Source organism: Phoenix dactylifera, chromosome 1 (assembly GCF_051530095.1).
Source record: "Phoenix dactylifera cultivar Ajwa chromosome 1, Ajwa_hap1_PhDact_Kaust_v1.1, whole genome shotgun sequence".
NCBI classification, from domain to species: domain Eukaryota; kingdom Viridiplantae; phylum Streptophyta; class Magnoliopsida; order Arecales; family Arecaceae; genus Phoenix; species Phoenix dactylifera.
Window position 1 is genome coordinate 56,137,255 of NC_143190.1, and position 17,459 is coordinate 56,154,713.

At 54.7% G+C, this 17,459-nt stretch overlaps 1 protein-coding gene across 1 annotated transcript; it reads left to right on the forward strand.

Moving 5' to 3' along the window:
- Positions 1-3,132: 3,132 nt before the first annotated feature.
- Positions 3,133-4,549, forward strand: LOC149768764 (uncharacterized). Its single transcript, XM_089925926.1, has 2 exons — positions 3,133-3,799; positions 3,897-4,549. Exons 1-2 carry the CDS (start codon positions 3,133-3,135, stop codon positions 4,547-4,549), a joined length of 1,320 nt encoding a protein of 439 aa, XP_089782052.1.
- The last annotated feature ends 12,910 nt before the right edge of the window (positions 4,550-17,459 follow it).

Consider the following 17,459-nt stretch of genomic DNA (forward strand, 5'->3'; position numbering starts at 1 on the left):
ATCTCTATTTAGATCTGGTTAGGTCTAGATCGAATGATGAAGGTTTTTTTATTGATAATTAGAGCCGTTGGATGTAATCTGCCCACTTAAATGTAGCCAAGTATGTTGGAGTGTCCATATACATATAGTAATTTTCAATATGTAAATATGCAATAACTATATAGGCAAGGGTATATATGCAAAAACTTAATGGTTTTTGGGGAAACTAAACGGACAAATAGTTTGGTAATGCTAGATTTAGGCCCCGTTTGGAGGGGCTGTTGGTAATAAAGCTTTTGGAAGTAGAGTTTTTATAAGTAGAGCTTTTGAAAGTAGATCTTTTATAAAAAGCTGTTTGCTGTTTGGTAACTATATTTTTAAACTGCTACAACTTTAACATGTGTTTGGTAAACAAACTAAGAAAATATTTTCGGTATGACAAAATGACCATAAAAGACATTGCATAGTGTTGCGGGATTTTCACCCCGGCAACAGCCTTAGTCCCAACCGAGCCGAGCAGAAAGAGACCGCGTCCCCCACGAGGTATTGTCCGCTTTGGGCGCTCCGGTCCGCGCGTCCAGCGCTGACGGAGGGAGACGTTTCCGGCCCGCGCGTCCAGCACTGACGGGGGGATTGCCCTCACGGTTTTGTCCCACAAAAGGGCCCTCGTGAGGAAAAGGCTTCGCCCTCCTCATTATAAGGCACGGAACCTTTCCGCTCTAGCCGATGTGGGACTAAATTCAAGGCCCCCTCCCCCCCACAACATAGCCCCCCCAGCGGGAAGGTTCCGGCCAGGTTTTACCCCAACGGGCCCCCACAGTCCTGGAGGGTAGTCAATGGAGAGAGGAGGCTGGCCCTCCTTCTAGCGCCATCTGTTGCGGGATTTTCACCCCGGCAACAGCCTTAGTCCCAACCGAGCCGAGCAGAAAGAGACCGCGTCCCCCACGAGGTATTGTCCGCTTTGGGCGCTCCGGTCCGCGCGTCCAGCGCTGACGGAGGGAGACGTTTCCGGCCCGCGCGTCCAGCGCTGATGGGGGGATTGCCCTCATGGTTTTGTCCCACAAAAGGGCCCTCGTGAGGAAAAGGCTTCGCCCTCCTCATTATAAGGCACGGAACCTTTCCGCTCTAGCCGATGTGGGACTAAATTCAAGGCCCCCTCCCCCCCACAACATAGCCCCCCCCCGATACGCCCAAAGGACATTCTCGAGTTCTTCGACCCAAGCTTGCCCCGTCCGACCGATTCGCGCTTTGATTCCTTGGAGGATTGTCCGATTTGTGACCTCGGCCTCGCCGTTGGTTTGGGGATGCGACACAGATGTGAACCGATGCTCGATCCCGAACTCCTCGCAGAAGTCACGGAAATGCTTGTTGTCGAACTGTCGGCCATTATCCGAGATGAGGACCCGAGGTACCCCAAATCGGACAATGATGTTCTTCTTCACGAACTTCCGGACTTGCGCCTCCGTGATAGTGGCCAGCGGCTCTGCCTCCACCCACTTGGTGAAGTAGTCGATTGCAACAATCAAAAAATTCCGCTGAGCTGAAGCGACGGGGAATGGTCCGAGGATATCCATTCCCCACTGGGCGAAGGGCCAGGGTGCAGTGATTGGTGCCAAGGGGACAGAAGGGACTCTCTGGACGTTGGCGTGGCGCTGGCAGGCGTCGCATTTCCGTACATGATCCTTTGAGTCCTCCAACAAGGTAGGCCAATAATAGCCTTGCCTCATGATCTTGTGCGCCAAGGACCTAGCCCCCAAGTGTGATCCGCAAACGCCTTCGTGGACTTCGCCGAGGACGTAGGCCGCTTCCGAGGGGCGGAGGCACTTTAAGAGGGGGGCGGTGAACGAGGTCCGATACAGCCTCACGAGGCACTGTTGCTGGTGGTCCAAACCGAGAACGATTGGCACAGCGGTGTGAACGGGGTTCCATTTGGGTTGCCTTGGTTGGTGTTGATTGCGCTCCACTTTCCACCGGAAAACCTGCAAGCAAGCCTCGCACCACCACTGGGGTAGTGGGGGCCCTCCGACGATCAAGTCAGAGGAGATTGGAGGAGAAGGAGAGATAATAGTAGCAAGTAAGAGAATGCACTGGAAGTTCTTGCTTACCTCCCCCCTTCTCCCCCCAGCCGCATATATACCAGGCTGGGGGGTCCTTCTGGGGGGTTGGTCATCGTGTGGCACGATGGAGTTGCCACTGACATGGCCGTTACAGGGCGTCGTGGGGTAGCGCTGGGTACGGCCATGACAGGGCGTAGTGGAGCTCCGCTTTGTACGGCTGTTACAGGAGATCGTGGAGCAGCGCCGGATACGACCGTTGCAGGGAGTAGTGGAGCAGAGGGTCGCGGCGTGCTTCAGGGGAACAGCCTGTCGTTGTCGAGAGATTGCCGACTCGGGGTCGGACTGCTGGATCAAGGGGCAGCCGACTCGGGGTCGGGCTGCGAAGCCGAAGATATCCGACTCGGGGTCGGACTGCTGGATCAAGGGGTAGCCGACTCGGGGTCGGGCTGCGAAGCCGAAGATATCCGACTCGGGGTCGGGTTACTGGATTAAGGGGCAGCTGTAGTCTTCTTGGGCGCGCGTGCCGGTCACGTGGGGCATGGTGGCTGAGTTCCCCCATAACAGTAGCCCCCCACTTCCGAGCCTGGAACCAGAAGGGAAACGGGTGAAGGAAGTGATGCTTCGAGATTGCCGCCATTCCTCGGAGAGGCGCGCGCGCTTCGAGCTCCCCGCCTTCTTTATGGCGTATGGCGGTTGTTGCTGACCTGGCAGTCTGAGGATTTCGGCGGACATCCTTCCTTAATGGCGTCGATTCGCCTTTGGGGCGCGAGCGACCCTTCGGCAGCCAGGCGTCCTCTGGCGTCACCGAGGCGTCACCCACCTTTCCGCCTATTTAACCGGGGGTCCTCCTCCGTCCGCCTTTCTCTTTACAGACATCTTCGAGTTTCTCCTTTGCGCTGCCGTCATCGCCGTCGGACTGTTCACTTGCTCCTCCTTTGACGCTCTCGGAGCCGTTCTTCCTTCTCTTCCGGTGAGTTGCCCCATTCTTTAATTTAGGGCTCTCCATACTCTCCTTTTGTATTAGTGTACTCCAGTCGTTCCGGTCCTTTCCCCCTTCTTGACCCTGTCCTGACCGTAGATTCACTGGCCATTAGGGATGGGCGAAGTGAGAGCAGACCGCATTAAGTCGGAGTTGGTCGCCGAAGACCTAGATAGGTTCGTGGCTCGATACCACCTTCCCGAGGCCTGCAATGTTACACTCCCGGGGCCTGAGGAGAGGATGTCCCATCCTCCTCCAGGGAAGGTTGCCATCAACGAGGGCATTCTTCAGGCCGGGTTCCGCTTTCCCCCCTCGGACTTAGTCGTTCAGGTGCTTCGGGGTTTAAGAGTGGCGCCGACGCAACTGGTGCCGAACTCATGGCGCGCCCTGACGGCCTTTCAGGTTCTCTGCCGCATGCACGAGGTTCCCGCCACCCTGAATGTCTTTTGGGAATGCTACGGCCTGAGCGGCCACCCCCAGGATAAAGGGTGGTGGTGCTTTGCGGCGCGGCGGGGGTGCGGCCTCGTCAAGGAGGCTCCTACCTCCATTCACGGCTGGAAGGGGCGCTTCTTTTTCGTTGACGCAGATCCCTCTTGGGGAATCAGGGCAACCTGGGAGACGCCGATGAAGTCCCCGATTGGCCTATCGAGGTTGTCGAGGGAGGAATCCGATGGCGTCGCCGTCTTGAAGGAGTTGGTTGCCGAGGGCCGGCTCCCCCCGGTGGCTCGCCTTATTTCCGAGGATACCTTGGTGAACGTCGGTCTGAGCTCGGTCCCCGCTGACCGTGAGCCCGCCACCATTTCTTTTTAACTCTTCTCTCCTCTTTCGTCTCGTTCTTTCCTTCAGTTTCTCAACCTCCGACCACCTCGTCCTTTTTGCAGAGATCGACGACGTCATGCGGTCGGACAAGGCAACGGCTGTTGGTAGGACGTCCCTACTGGAAGCAGTCCGGAAGAAGAAACGAGCTCCTCCGAGCGGGGCCCCACCGGCGAAGAAGTCCCGCCGGCAGGCAACTCCGACGCCGACAGACGGGTCCGGACCCACCGATCAGGGGGACGCCGCGGGCGCGGACCGGGAGTTGACGCTGTATCAGCCCTCCGATGCCGAGACTACCGTTTCTCCGGAGGCATCACCCGGACGCGCCCGAGATGGACGGGTCGGACGTGATCGGTCCCCAGCCCAGCCTTCGACTCGGTCGGCTCCGGACGATACGAGGAGGGACGCGCCGAGGCCCCGGCCGAGCGGGACCCTGTCAATTCCAGGGGCGGTCCCCGCCCCGAGCATGGTCAGCATGACTCTTCCCCAAGCGATGGGTAAGGGTAAGGCTGCAGAACCACCGTCCGACTCCGGGGAGAAGTCGGGGTCGGCCTTCACTTTCGCCGGCGCCCGAAACCTCATCGAGACGGTGCTGCTGGAGAAGGACCGCAGGCGGGTCCGGGAGATGAGGGTCCCTGACGTTGGGGCTGCCAGCTGCGTCTGTCTCATGTCGGTGAGTGCTCTTTTGGTCACTTTTATCATTTATAGGCTCTGTTGATCCCCGCCTGACGCCCTCGTTTTTCCTATCTCTTAGCTCGCCCAGTACATGATCCGTCTGGAGGAGTGCTACGAGGAACAGGCGAGGCTTCTGGCGAGGGCCGAGAGCCAACTGAAGGCAGTAGAGGAGGGAGGTCAGGCTGCGGCGGGGAGGACGACTAGGGACCTCGAGACGAGGCTCCAGGTGGCCGAAGAGCGGGCACTCGGCTTCGCCACCCTCGAGAAGCAACTGTTGGAGGCTCAGGAGCAACTCAAGGTTGCCTCGGGTCTCGAGGGCGAGATCAAGAAGGCGGAGGAGCGGGCCGAGAAGCAGTCCCGGAAGGCTGCCGACTACCGGGAGAGGTGGGAGAAGGCTCAGCGGTCAGCCGACAACGCCCGCAACCGAACCCGGTCTCTTGAAGCCAAGCTGGGCGAATTGGAGTCGGCCTTGGAGGAGTTCCGCGCGAGCGACCAGGAGCTTCATTCGCGCCTGGAGGAGGCTGAGGCTGCTCGCATTGCCGCCGAGGCGAAGCACAAGGAGGCTCAGGCTGATCTACTGAGGGTCTCCTCTGAGGCGGACGACCGGATTGTGGCGAAGGTCTTGGAGGCGAAGGCTCAGATTATGGAGCGGGCAGAGGCGGCGCTGGCCGAGAAGAGTGCGGAGATCGGGCGTCAGGCGGTACAGGCTTATCGTCAGTCCGCCGAGTTCACCCGTGATATGTCGGAGGCGGTACAGGCCTATCGTCAGTCCGACGAGTTCGTCCGTGACATGTCGGACGCGGGGTCCGACTCCTTTGTCTTAGGCTTCGAGGAAGGCCTGGCAAGGGTGTCGGCTAAGTACCCCGAAATTGACCTGAGTGGGATCTCCCTTCTCGACTCCCCTCCGACGCCATCGCCTGCTGATTCTCCAACCGTCTCCCTACCCCCTGCGGACGTGCCCGGCATTCCCGACCCGGGGTTTCCTCCAAGCTGACCTTCTGTATTTTTGTTCTTTTCTTTGTGCGTTGGCATTTTGCCAAGTTGTATGGGTCTCGGCCCTGAAACAATGAAAGTTAATGCAAATAGAGTTTCTTCATTTCACTTTCGTCCTTCTTCTTTTTAACTCTTGATAGCGTCTCGCTGACTCCCGACTCTTGAAATTCTTCCGGCGCTAGGCCAGGCATCCGAGGGTTAGGCCTCAGGAAATTCTTCCGGCGCTAAGCCAAGCATCCGAGGGTTAGGCCTCAGGAAATTCTTCCGGCGCTAAGCCAGGCATCCGAGGGTTAGGCCTCAGGAAATTCTTCCGGCGCTAAGCCAGGCATCCGAGGGTTAGGCCTCAGGAAATTCCGCTCGTTGGTCGGCCAAGGCTGGCGCAAGCCGAGGCGACCGGTCGGGGCTTCAGGCTAGTCTGCTCCCGGGATGATCATCGGGTTAGCCTGGCATCCGAGGGCCGAGCCTCGGGAGATTCCGCTCGTTGGTCGGCCAAGGCTGGCGCAAGTCGAGGCGACCGGTCGGGGCTTCAGGCTAGTCTGCTCCCGGGATGATCATCGGGTTAGCCTGGCATCCGAGGGCCGAGCCTCGGGAGATTCCGCTCGTTGGTCGGCCAAGGCTGGCGCAAGCCGAGGCGACCGGTCGGGGCTTCAGGCTAGTCTGCTCCCGGGATGACCATCGGGTTAGCCTGGCATCCGAGGGCCGAGCCTCGGGAGATTCCGCTCGTTGGTCGGCCAAGGCTGGCGCAAGCCGAGGCGACCGGTCGGGGCTTCAGGCTAGTCTGCTCCCGGGATGATCATCGGGTTAGCCTGGCATCCGAGGGCCGAGCCTCGGGAGATTCCGCTCGTTGGTCGGCCAAGGCTGGCGCAAGCCAAGGCGACCGGTCGGGGCTTCAGGCTAGTCTGCTCCCGGAATGATCATCGGGTTAGCCTGGCATCCGAGGGCCGAGCCTCGGGAGATTCCGCTCGTTGGTCGGCCAAGGCTGGCGCAAGCCGAGGCGACCGGTCGGGGCTTCAGGCTAGTCTGCTCCCGGGATGATCATCGGGTTAGCCTGGCATCCGAGGGCCGAGCCTCGGGAAATTCCGCTCGTTGGTCGGCCAAGGCTGGCGCAAGCCGAGGCGACCGGTCGGGGCTTCAGGCTAGTCTGCTCCCGGGATGATCATCGGGTTAGCCTGGCATCCGAGGGCCGAGCCTCGGGAGATTCCGCTCGTTGGTCGGCCAAGGCTGGCGCAAGCCGAGGCGACCGGTCGGGGCTTCAGGCTAGTCTGCTCCCGGGATGATCATCGGGTTAGCCTGGCATCCGAGGGCCGAGCCTCGGGAAATTCCGCTCGTTGGTCGGCCAAGGCTGGCGCAAGCCGAGGCGACCGGTCGGGGCTTCAGGCTAGTCTGCTCCCGGGATGACCATCGGGTTAGCATGGCATCCGAGGATTGTCAGGCCTCAGGAAATTCCGCTCGTTGGTCGGCCAAGGCTGGCGCAAGCCGAGGCGACCGGTCGGGGCTTCAGGCTAGTCTGCTCCCGGGATGATCATCGGGTTAGCCTGGCATCCGAGAGCCGAGCCTCGGGAGATTCCGCTCGTTGGTCGGCCAAGGCTGGCGCAAGCCGAGGCAACCGGTCGAGGCTTCAGGCTAGTCTGCTCCCGGGATGATCATCGGGTTAGCCTGGCATCCGAGGGCCGAGCCTCGGGAAATTCCGCTCGCTGGTCGTGCGCCTGTCGCTTGCCGCCCGATGGGATTTCTCCATGGCCAGCTGCGATCGTGTTTCTCCTCCTCTCCAAGCGTCGCCTGGGGAACACCAGATGGGCATTAAATGCTAATTAAGGGGTTACCTGGGAAATCGGATCGCCAGTTGCTGCTTGCGAGGAGTGTCAGTTAAGCGGCCGCGATACGCGCGTTCTTCAAGGCGGATGCGGCCTGGGGCGCGAGCGGGGATACGTGGACCTAGGGGTACAGGCCACCCGGAGTTTCCTGCACAAAGAATGCGATTAAGGAGAATGACGCTTAGGAAATCGCGGGAAGATACGCCTCGAGAGCCGGATCGGCTCCGGATTCAATGCGCCCGCATTTATTGGAGCCACCCGCATCGGAACGACCGGGGGGCCGCAGTTTGGCTATAAATATAGGTGCAGGTGCGATGAAGCCTGCCAAGCCGGAGCTGTTCAGGTTGCCATGGATCGTGGGCCTCCTCTCCGGCGCATGGTTGAGAGACCCCTACCGAAGGAACGGGAGGCGCGCCCTTCGCGACTTCCGCCAACTAGCCGTTTCATCTGGGATCAACAAGGAGGTTCTCCCCGGCGGAACTCCGCTCTAGGCGTTTCATCCGGGATCACGTCTCCCCTCCTTGAAGTTCGGCCTCCCGATTGAGCTCCGCACCAGGTGCTTGATCCGGGACCGCGCCTCCATATGCTCTTCCCCCTTGTATTCCTTCTCTCCCCTAACACTGGGGAGGACCGGAATATCCCTTGGAGGTGGCGTTCCCCTGGAGGCAACGGGAGCTTCGTCTGCGGCGGCTCCTCGTCTTTTTCGTGAGACGCCGATGGCGCCTCCGGTTGGAAGCACCCACTTCCGGCGGGATTGCAGCCGCTTCGGATGGAGGTTTCGGGATCCCAGATCTTCAGCTCCTCGGAGTCTCCGCCTCTTCTTTACTTTCTTTACACCCTAATTCCCCTCTGGGAATTCCTTGTAATCACACGAGCACGCCATTGTAACCAGAAATTATTGAAATGAAAAGTGTCATACATTTTTGGACTGTCTTTCTGGCATTGTCGTTCTACTGGTAATACATCCGCAGGTTAGCGGAATTCCAGCTCCTTGGAATTTTCCGACCATCTAGGGCCTCCAACTGGTAGGAGCCAGGTCGGTTTACCCAGCGAACCCTATACGGGCCTTCCCAATTTGGCGCTAGCTTCCCACCTTCCGCAGGTTGAGATGCTTTAGCTCGCCTTAGCACCAGATCTCCGACTCTGAAAAACTTCGGTCGGACCTTGGAGTTGTAATATCGGGCCACCCTCCACTGATACATCGCCATCCGAACCTGCGCCATTTCCCTCGCTTCTTCCAAGAGATCCAGGTTCCCTCGGAGTTGCTCCGAATTGGCTTCGGGTCGGTGCGCGGCCACCCGAGGTGAGGGGAGTCCGAGCTTCACGGGGACAACGGCTTCCGTGCCATAGGTTAGGCTGAAAGGCGTCTCCCCGGTAGGGGTCCGATGCGTGGTCCGATACAGCCTCCCTTCATAGAGTACGTAGTGGGCGGACTTCATAACAAGTCGCCGAGCTTGATCTTCGTCTTCAGGGAGGATCCCTTCGGCGAGGTAGGCGACAAGCGGGTCCATCCAAGACGGCTCCGGATCAATCGCCATCACCGCTCCAGCCTCGCCGATGCTCGGGGCATCCAGGGTCTCCAGGTAGATCGCCCTCGACAAGTTGTGCGCGTCTGCGCTCACTAAGCGGGACAACCTGTCGGCCCTGGCATTTTTACTTCTTGGGACCTGCTGGATGTCGACACTGCCGAGGTCGGGAATGAGTGCTTGCACCTTCCGGACGTAATTCTGCATGGTCGGGTTCCGGGCTTCGAACTCCCCACGGACCTGCCCGACTACCAGCTGGGAGTCGGTGAAGACCTTCAGGCGCCGGATGCCGAGCTCCTTGGTGAGTTTGAGTCCCGTGACTAGGGCCTCGTACTCCGCCTCGTTGTTGGTCACTGGAAATCCGAACCTCAAGGCATATTCGGCTATCACTCCATCAGGGCTGGTGAGGACCAGCCCGGCCCCTCCACCTTCGGGGTTTGACGACCCATCGATGTGAAGCGTCCAAATCGGGAGGTCGAGGCTGGGTATTTCCGGCGACCTAGGTTCCGCCTCCTGCACCGTGCACTCAGCGAGGAAATCCGCGAGCGCCTGGGCCTTGATGGCGGGTCGGGGCCGGTAGCGGATGTCGAACTCACCAAGTTCCACTGCCCACTTCACCAGCCGTCCCGCATTCTCAGGATTGCTGAGGATCTGCCGCAGCGGTTGATCGGTCAAGAGGGTGACAGAATGGGCCTGGAAATAGGGGCGAAGCCTCCTGGTCGCGGTCAGCAGCGCGAAGGCGATCTTTTCAGCCTTCGTATACCGCGTCTCGGCATCCCGTAGGACCCGGCTGATGTAGTACACAGGCTTCTGGAGCTTTGCCTCTTTCCGAACCAGTACCGCACTGACTGCGGTTGGAGAGACCGCCAGATAGAGGTAGAGCATCTCCCCTTCTTGCGGCTTGGACAGCAGAGGAGGAGACGCCAAGTATTCCTTGAGCTGGTCGAATGCTGCTTGACATTCGGCCGTCCAGAGGAAGTCTTTCGGGCGTTTCAACACCTTGAAGAAAGGTTGGCAGCGTTCGGCCGATTTTGCCACAAATCGTCCGAGCGCGGCGACCCTCCCAGCGAGCTCCTGAACCTCCTTCACTTTGGCCGGAGGGGACATATCTTGGATGGCCTTGATTTTGTCCGGGTTGGCTTCGATCCCCCGCTGGTTGACAATGAAACCGAGGAACCTCCCGGCCGAAGCGCCAAAGGCGCACTTCGCTGGGTTCAGCTTCATGCAAAACTTCCGCAAGGTGGCGAAAGTCTCCTCCAGATCCGCGATGTGCTGGTCTGCATGGCGGCTCTTCACCAGCATATCGTCCACGTACACCTCCATGTTCCGGCCGATTTGCTCTTTGAAGATTTTGTTGACGAGGCGCTGGTAAGTGGCGCCAGCATTCTTCAGACCGAAGGGCATTACCTTGTAACAGTACAGCCCCCGGTCTGTTATAAAGGCAGTTTTCTCCTCGTCCTGTGGAGCCATCATTATCTGGTTGTAGCCGGAGAAGGCGTCCATGAAAGACAGCAGCTGATACCCGGAAGTCGCGTCGACCAGTTGGTCTATCCGCGGAAGCGGAAAGCTATCCTTGGGGCATGCCTTGTTCAGGTCGGTGTAGTCGACGCACATCCTCCACTTTCCGCTCGCCTTCCGGACAAGTACGACATTTGCCAGCCATTCGGGGTAGCTGACCTCCCTTATGAATCCTGCCTCCAAGAGCTTGTCTACCTCCTGGTCGACCACTCGGATCCGATCCGGGGCACAGTGTCTCTTCTTCTGCTTTACTGGTCGGTGGGTTGGGTCGACGTTGAGGGCGTGAGAAATGACCTCCGGGTCGATCCCAGGTACATCGGCCGCCGACCAGGCAAATACATCGGCGTTGGCTCGGAGGAATTCCACCAACCGAGCCCGAGCTCCCGGGTCGAGATTGGTGCCGACCCGGACCTTCCTCGAGGGGAACTTCGATCACACCTTCGGCCGGCTCCCCGTGCCGCAAGGCCACCTCGTCTCTGGCGTCGAGGGACTCGACGCTTAAGGCTTCTACGGGCTTCTTCCCTTTGAGAGTTGCTAGGAAACATTGCCTTGCGGTCGGTTGGTCACCTCGGACCTCTCCAATCCCGGCCGCCGTGGGGAACCGCATGAGCAAGTGGTACGTAGAGACCACCGCGCGAAGGGCGTTCAGTCCGGGTCGTCCGAGGATAGCGTTGTAGGCCGAGGGAACACGGACGACCAAGAACCCGAGCCGCACCGTGGCTTCTGCGGGTGCAACGCCCGCAGTCACAGGCAGCTCAACGACACCTTCGGCCGAGACAGCGTCACCAGTGAATCCTATGAGGGGGGTGGATGTTTTGTGCAACAATTGTCTGGACAAGCTCATCTTTTGGAAGGCCTCGTAAAACAAAATATCAGCTGAGCTTCCACTATCCACAAGAACACGCCTTACATCATAGTTTGCCATAGTGAGGGAGATCACCATGGCGTCATCGTGGGGGGTCTGAACCCCCTTTACATCTTCATCACAAAAAGTGATTACATTACCGACCCTCTGCCTCTTTGCGACGGCTGCCCCTGATGCTTCAGTCGAGCCCCCTGCGTTCCTCTCGGGCCGGGGGCAGCCCCCAGTGATAGTATGGATCACGCCCGCGACGGGTCGATTCTGCTCCCGAGGCTCCGGAGGGGCCGGGTCGGCCGGACGCGAGTCTACGGGGGGACGTCGGTCGTTCACATATCGACCGAGACGCCCTCGGCGGATGAGAGCCTCGATCTCGTCCCGAAGCTGGAAGCAGTCTTCGGTGTCGTGGCCGTGGTCCCGATGGTACTCACAGTACGCCCGAGAGGGCCTCCTCCCAGGGATCTTCTTCATCTGTCTCGGGACCGGGAGGTCCTCCCGCCCCTTGATTTCCATGAGGATCTGGGCCCGGGGAGTCAGGAGAGGAGTGTACCGGTTGAAACGTCGGGGCGGAGAACGAGGGCGTAGGGCGCCGTGGTTCCTCGCCGGCGACAGGCTTCTGCGCCGACGTTGAGGCGTCGGGCTCCTCCTCTGGCGTGCCTCTTTTCGCCTTTTCTTTCCGAGCTTTGGAGGGATCTCGGCGGCCTCCTTGCTCCGGTGGGCGGCCGCCTCCTCGGCGTCCGCATACTGGTTCGCCCGGGACAACAGCTCCGGGAAGCTCCGCGGCAGGCGTTTGTCCAGGGAGAAGGTGAGTCTGCCCTTTCGGAAGCCACGCTTCAGGGCTGAAAGAGCCACTTCCTGGCTCAGGTTCCGGACTTCCAGCGTAGCCTTGTTGAAGCGGGTAAGATAATCCCGCAAGCTTTCTCCCTCGTTTTGCCGGACATCAAAGAGGGAGTCGGAGACCAGTCGCCGCCGGCTACTGACGGCGAAATGGGTGATGAAGAGGCGAGTAAACTGGTCGAAGGACCGGATTGAGTTAGCCTCCAAGCCGGCGAACCACGCCCTTGCCGGGCCACGGAGGGTCGCCGGGAAGGCCTTGCAGAGGAGAGGATCTGATGCTCCGTGGAGGAGCATAAGGGTCCTGAAACTCTCGACGTGATCCCGCGGGTCCGCCGCCCCGTCATAGGGCTCGATCGCCGGCATTTTAAACCCCGGCGGATTCGGGGTCCGCAGGATCCTCGAGGCAAGCGCCGGCTGGGAGGAGATCTCCAAGTCGGCGAAGGGATCTTTGGAGTGGCCCTTCAGGACCTGGAGTTGTCGGTGGAGATCGTCCACCCGCCGGTCCAGGGAGCGCAACCGATGGGTGGGAGACAAGGAGCACCGAGAGGGGGACCGACTGGAGCGCGGGTTTCTTGAGGACTGGGGGGTCTGGGAACGCGCCCGGGCCCGCCTCTCGTACCCCGCGCAGCTCCGATGGGAAGGTCCCGGCAGAATGGACCGTGCTCGAGAATCTTCCTCGCGCCGGCGCTCCTCCCCATGGGAGAGGAAGGAGCGCGGGTTGAGGAGGACAGGTGAGCGCTCAGGGAGCAGCGGCTCCTGGGCCCGCTGCGGTGCCCGAGACATCACACCCTGCAGGTTCTGCACTGCCTCCGCGAGGGTGCGAACCTGCTGGGCTAACTGGTCGAACTGAGCGGCTTCGACCATCTGAATGGGGGGTGGAACGGTGGAGTGTTGCTGAGAATGTGTTGGAGACGCAGCGGCCTCCCGGCCGGAGGCGCGAGAGGCCCCGCGACCGGAGGCATTGGAAGCTCCACGACCACTTCGCCGTGCCATTACGATCGCTCTGAGATTCGTGCCCTTCCTCTAGCGCCAACTGTTGCTGGTGGTCCAAACCGAGAACGATTGGCACAGCGGTGTGAACGGGGTTCCGTTTGGGTTGCCTTGGTTGGTGTTGATTGCGCTCCACTTTCCACCGGGAAACCTGCAAGCAAGCCTCGCACCACCACTGGGGTAGTGGGGGCCCTCCGACGATCAAGTCAGAGGAGATTGGAGGAGAAGGAGAGATAATAGTAGCAAGTAAGAGAATGCACTGGAAGTTCTTGCTTACCTCCCCCCTTCTCCCCCCAGCCGCATATATACCAGGCTGGGGGGTCCTTCTGGGGGGTTGGTCATCGTGTGGCACGATGGAGTTGCCATTGACATGGCCGTTACAGGGCGTCGTGGGGTAGCGCTGGGTACGGCCATGACAGGGCGTAGTGGAGCTCCGCTTTGTACGGCTGTTACAGGAGATCGTGGAGCAGCGCCGGATACGACCGTTGCAGGGAGTAGTGGAGCAGAGGGTCGCGGCGTGCTTCAGGGGAACAGCCTGTCGTTGTCGAGAGATTGCCGACTCGGGGTCGGACTGCTGGATCAAGGGGCAGCCGACTCGGGGTCGGGCTGCGAAGCCGAAGATATCCGACTCGGGGTCGGACTGCTGGATCAAGGGGTAACCGACTCGGGGTCGGGCTGCGAAGCCGAAGATATCCGACTCGGGGTCGGGTTACTGGATTAAGGGGCAGCTGTAGTCTTCTTGGGCGCGCGTGCCGGTCACGTGGGGCATGGTGGCTGAGTTCCCCCGTAACACATAGTATTATACATAAATACTATTAATATAATAATATATAATAATATATATAATATAATACTACTGTAATATAATATAATATTTTTATAATATAGTAATATAATATTATATACTATAGCATAATAATTTAATATAATATTTAATTATTTAATATAACATATCAATGTATTATGATCTAATGTAATATAATATTATATTTATTGTACAATACAATAATTAAGATATAAAATATTATAATTATTAGCGTAAATTATTTTTTCATAATATAATAAATTTTCTAGCTAGGTGGTAAAATTGGTTAAACAATTATTAAAGGGATATTTTGTATAATTGTTATATTTTATCACAGATATTTTGGTAGAAAAAACAGCTTTCCAACTGGGCCTAAAAGTGATTTTCCAGAAAGCTACAAAATAGAGTTTTTCCCAAAAAGCTATTTTTAGCTTTCTGAAAAAGCTAAAATATCTTTCCGAAATTTTTATCAAATACTCCTATTTCATCTAAAAGTACTTTTAGAGGGCCAAAAAGCACATCTAAAAGTACGTTTAAAAAGTGCTTTTTGGCCCTCCAAAAGCTCCTCCAAACGGGGCCTTAATCTACATAAGCATGATATTTATGTCTCACACACCCTACCATAGGTGGTATATGTTTACTCAATTTTAATTTTAAATTTATTATACTGACACATGCTTATCTCGCTCATTTGTTTTATTTATTTTTTTTTTATTTTCTTTTTCAACTTTGTTAATGCTCATAAAAAAATTCTAAGATATGAGGATAAGGACTCTGCCAATTCCATTAACGCATGAGCCTTATAAATATGAGACCCTACAATCCATTATCTTGCATGGATAGTTTACCTCGATAGGTTTATAGGATTGTAAGGTGCGTCTCTCTTTCATCTTTGCCCTGTCCTCTTTTATGTATGTGCAATTTTTAACATGTTACTGCCTCTCCTAGGTTTACTGATAATCTTTCAAAAGAATTTCCATTGATTGCTTGTATATTTTTATTTTCCATCAGTTGATTGCTGGTTTAAACTTCCAAACTAGATTCTAACATTGCATTCCTTTCTAAAAGCATTTCTTTATGAAAACATGGGGTTCCTTGATGCATTCACCAAGTATTTCATTCATTCCAAATGGTTGGGGTCCCTTGCTCTTCGTAGAGATCAAGATTTCAAACCTTGGTGGTGGTGCTTCAGTACTACTATACTTCTTTTGCCTTGCTTTTTCTTTATTATAAATCAAGGCCACTTGATACAGAGTTATGGCCCCCAAAGCTATAGGCTAGGGTTGTCATCAAGAGGTATAATTGTTATTTAGTCTTCTTAAAGGCAAAATTTTGTTTTCCCCATCACTTTATCAAAATAGCTCCATTTTTTTGGGGAGACAAATCAATTTCTTGAAGCAAAATACAAGAGATGTTGAAATGCGTATCTGTGGATTAAAGAATAAATCTTAGGCACATACTTGTACTAGGAATTTTTTCTTTTGGTGTATAACTGGGTGAATGAGATATGCTGAAAGACTTTGCATGATAAATTAGAGAATGAACTTAAAATTATAAAATATTCAAGAAATTATACTGGTGATCACATGATCTTCTGGTGAAAAAACTAAACATGATGCATTACCCCATTATTCTGCTAATGAGTATACCTTTTTCCTATATATCATCAGGTCATGCCAAATTTGGTGCTTTGTGAAAATCACACTTTCTACAACACATTAATTATGTTTGCAACTAAGATTAGTCTATTTAGATTATAAAACTTTTCCATGCTTGTATATCCTGAAGCTCTTTTGTTTGCTAAATCCAATATCTTTCTTTCTTCCCTCCATTAATCAATTGTTATTTTATGTTTTTCTTTTGGTAGAAAAATAAGAACTAGAGAGAGAATGTTAACACTACATGATATATGTATCTATCCATCTTTGTATAAGAATTAGTTTAATAGTTGGTACGATGGTTGGTTGCTTCCTAAGACCTATGTAGGATAATTTTTTTAACAATTCGTTGCAGAACAAGTGGTCCTGGTTCCTTCTCACGGAAACCGGTTATAGCCGGTGAAAGGCCCACGTACGCATGGCAAATACCATAATTTGGGGGGGAAAAATCGACGATTGTGGTTATTACCATGCACACCCTTTGTCTTCCTTCAGATGGTTTATTTGGACAAAATACGAGAGCGGCAGCTCCACCCATCCATGCTTGACCACAAAAAGGCCATCGCTTTCTCCGACCATGCAAGCTGGTGCAGGTGTATGTTTAGTCCCACATTCATTGCTCGTTGAGGTGGTTTTAAATACTTATACAGAATTATCCTGAGATTCCATAGAAAATACTTAAAAAAAATAAGAAATATATTACCAGATCCCTTGCATACCCACTAATAAAAAAAGGGCTAGGATGAGTCTCCATTTTTTGACAAAACATATAAAAAACACCGTGATGGTTACATATAAATCATATTGACATTTAATATATCAGTTAAGGTTGTAAATGGGTCGAGTTGATCTGTGACCTGACTCACTTAGATCCGATCTGACCCGTTTTGGAGGACCCGTGGGATTGGATCGGGTCCTAAAATTAGATTTATTTCATTTTTCGAATCAAGTCTGGGTTTACTAAATTTATATCCAACTCGGCCTATTTAAAATTTGGATAATTTTGAATTTTCAATCCTACGATCCGATCCGATCCAACTTGACCCGACTCTATAAAATTATTTGGGCCTGCGAGGGTGCAAATAAGTTCTGAAGCGATGGATGGGTTGACCCAAACCGGACATGACTTGGATTTGAACTAGATCCGAATTTTTTGAATTGGGTCCAGGTTATACATAGACCCGGTCTGACCCAAACGACATGTTGGGTCAAAAAGTGTAGCGGTGGACCCAACCCAACCAATTTTCTATTGGGTTAAGTTTGGGTCCAAAATTAGGATCCGAGCAAGAAACTGGGTTAGATTGGAGTCACTCATGACCCGACCCGACTTGACCAATTGTACCCCTAATATCAGTAATTAATCATTATCTATAATCAGTAATATCCCTTGAAAATCCATACAAAACCGTTAACTATACTTCATCAGCTCAACAAGATAAATATATGCAACAAAGACGTGTTAAAAGTAATCAATAGAAGTAGACAACATTCAGACATCCATCCTCCGATGATTGCTGAAGGGTGCAAGCTACAGCCATATTCGTGCAACCCATAAGCTATCCCAGTTTGCCGATTGTTATGTTTTCTTAAAAAATACTGATTACTTGATGATTTTTACAATTACAGGACATATAAAGCCCAAATGGACAGAGACGTTTTCATCCGATTCTTGGCTGGTTTGGCAATCCAACTTATCAGGATGCATGAGTTGGCAACTTATGCTCTCGAGTCTCGACGGTGGTGCAGCAGCCATCGCTACTCTGGATTCGCAAACAGTTGATGTAACTCTCGACCTGATGACTGTCAGAGGAATTGCACTCAGCCTCCCTGAGGGCTGGCCACTGATCCTGTGAATCTCCACCATGGCTTGTCCAAAAATATAAGAACGTCATCACCAGCTTCTTGTGGCTACTTGATTGCGGATATTTGGAAGAGACTTGGATTGGCGAAGAA

Coding starts and splice junctions, on each gene's coding strand:
- LOC149768764 (XM_089925926.1), top strand. CDS start 3,133: ATGGGCGAAGTGAGAGCAGACCGCATTAAGTCGGAGTTGGTCGCCGAA. Junction 3,800..3,896: donor GAGCTCGGTCCCCGCTGACC/GTGAGCCCGCCA, acceptor TCCTTTTTGCAG/AGATCGACGACGTCATGCGG.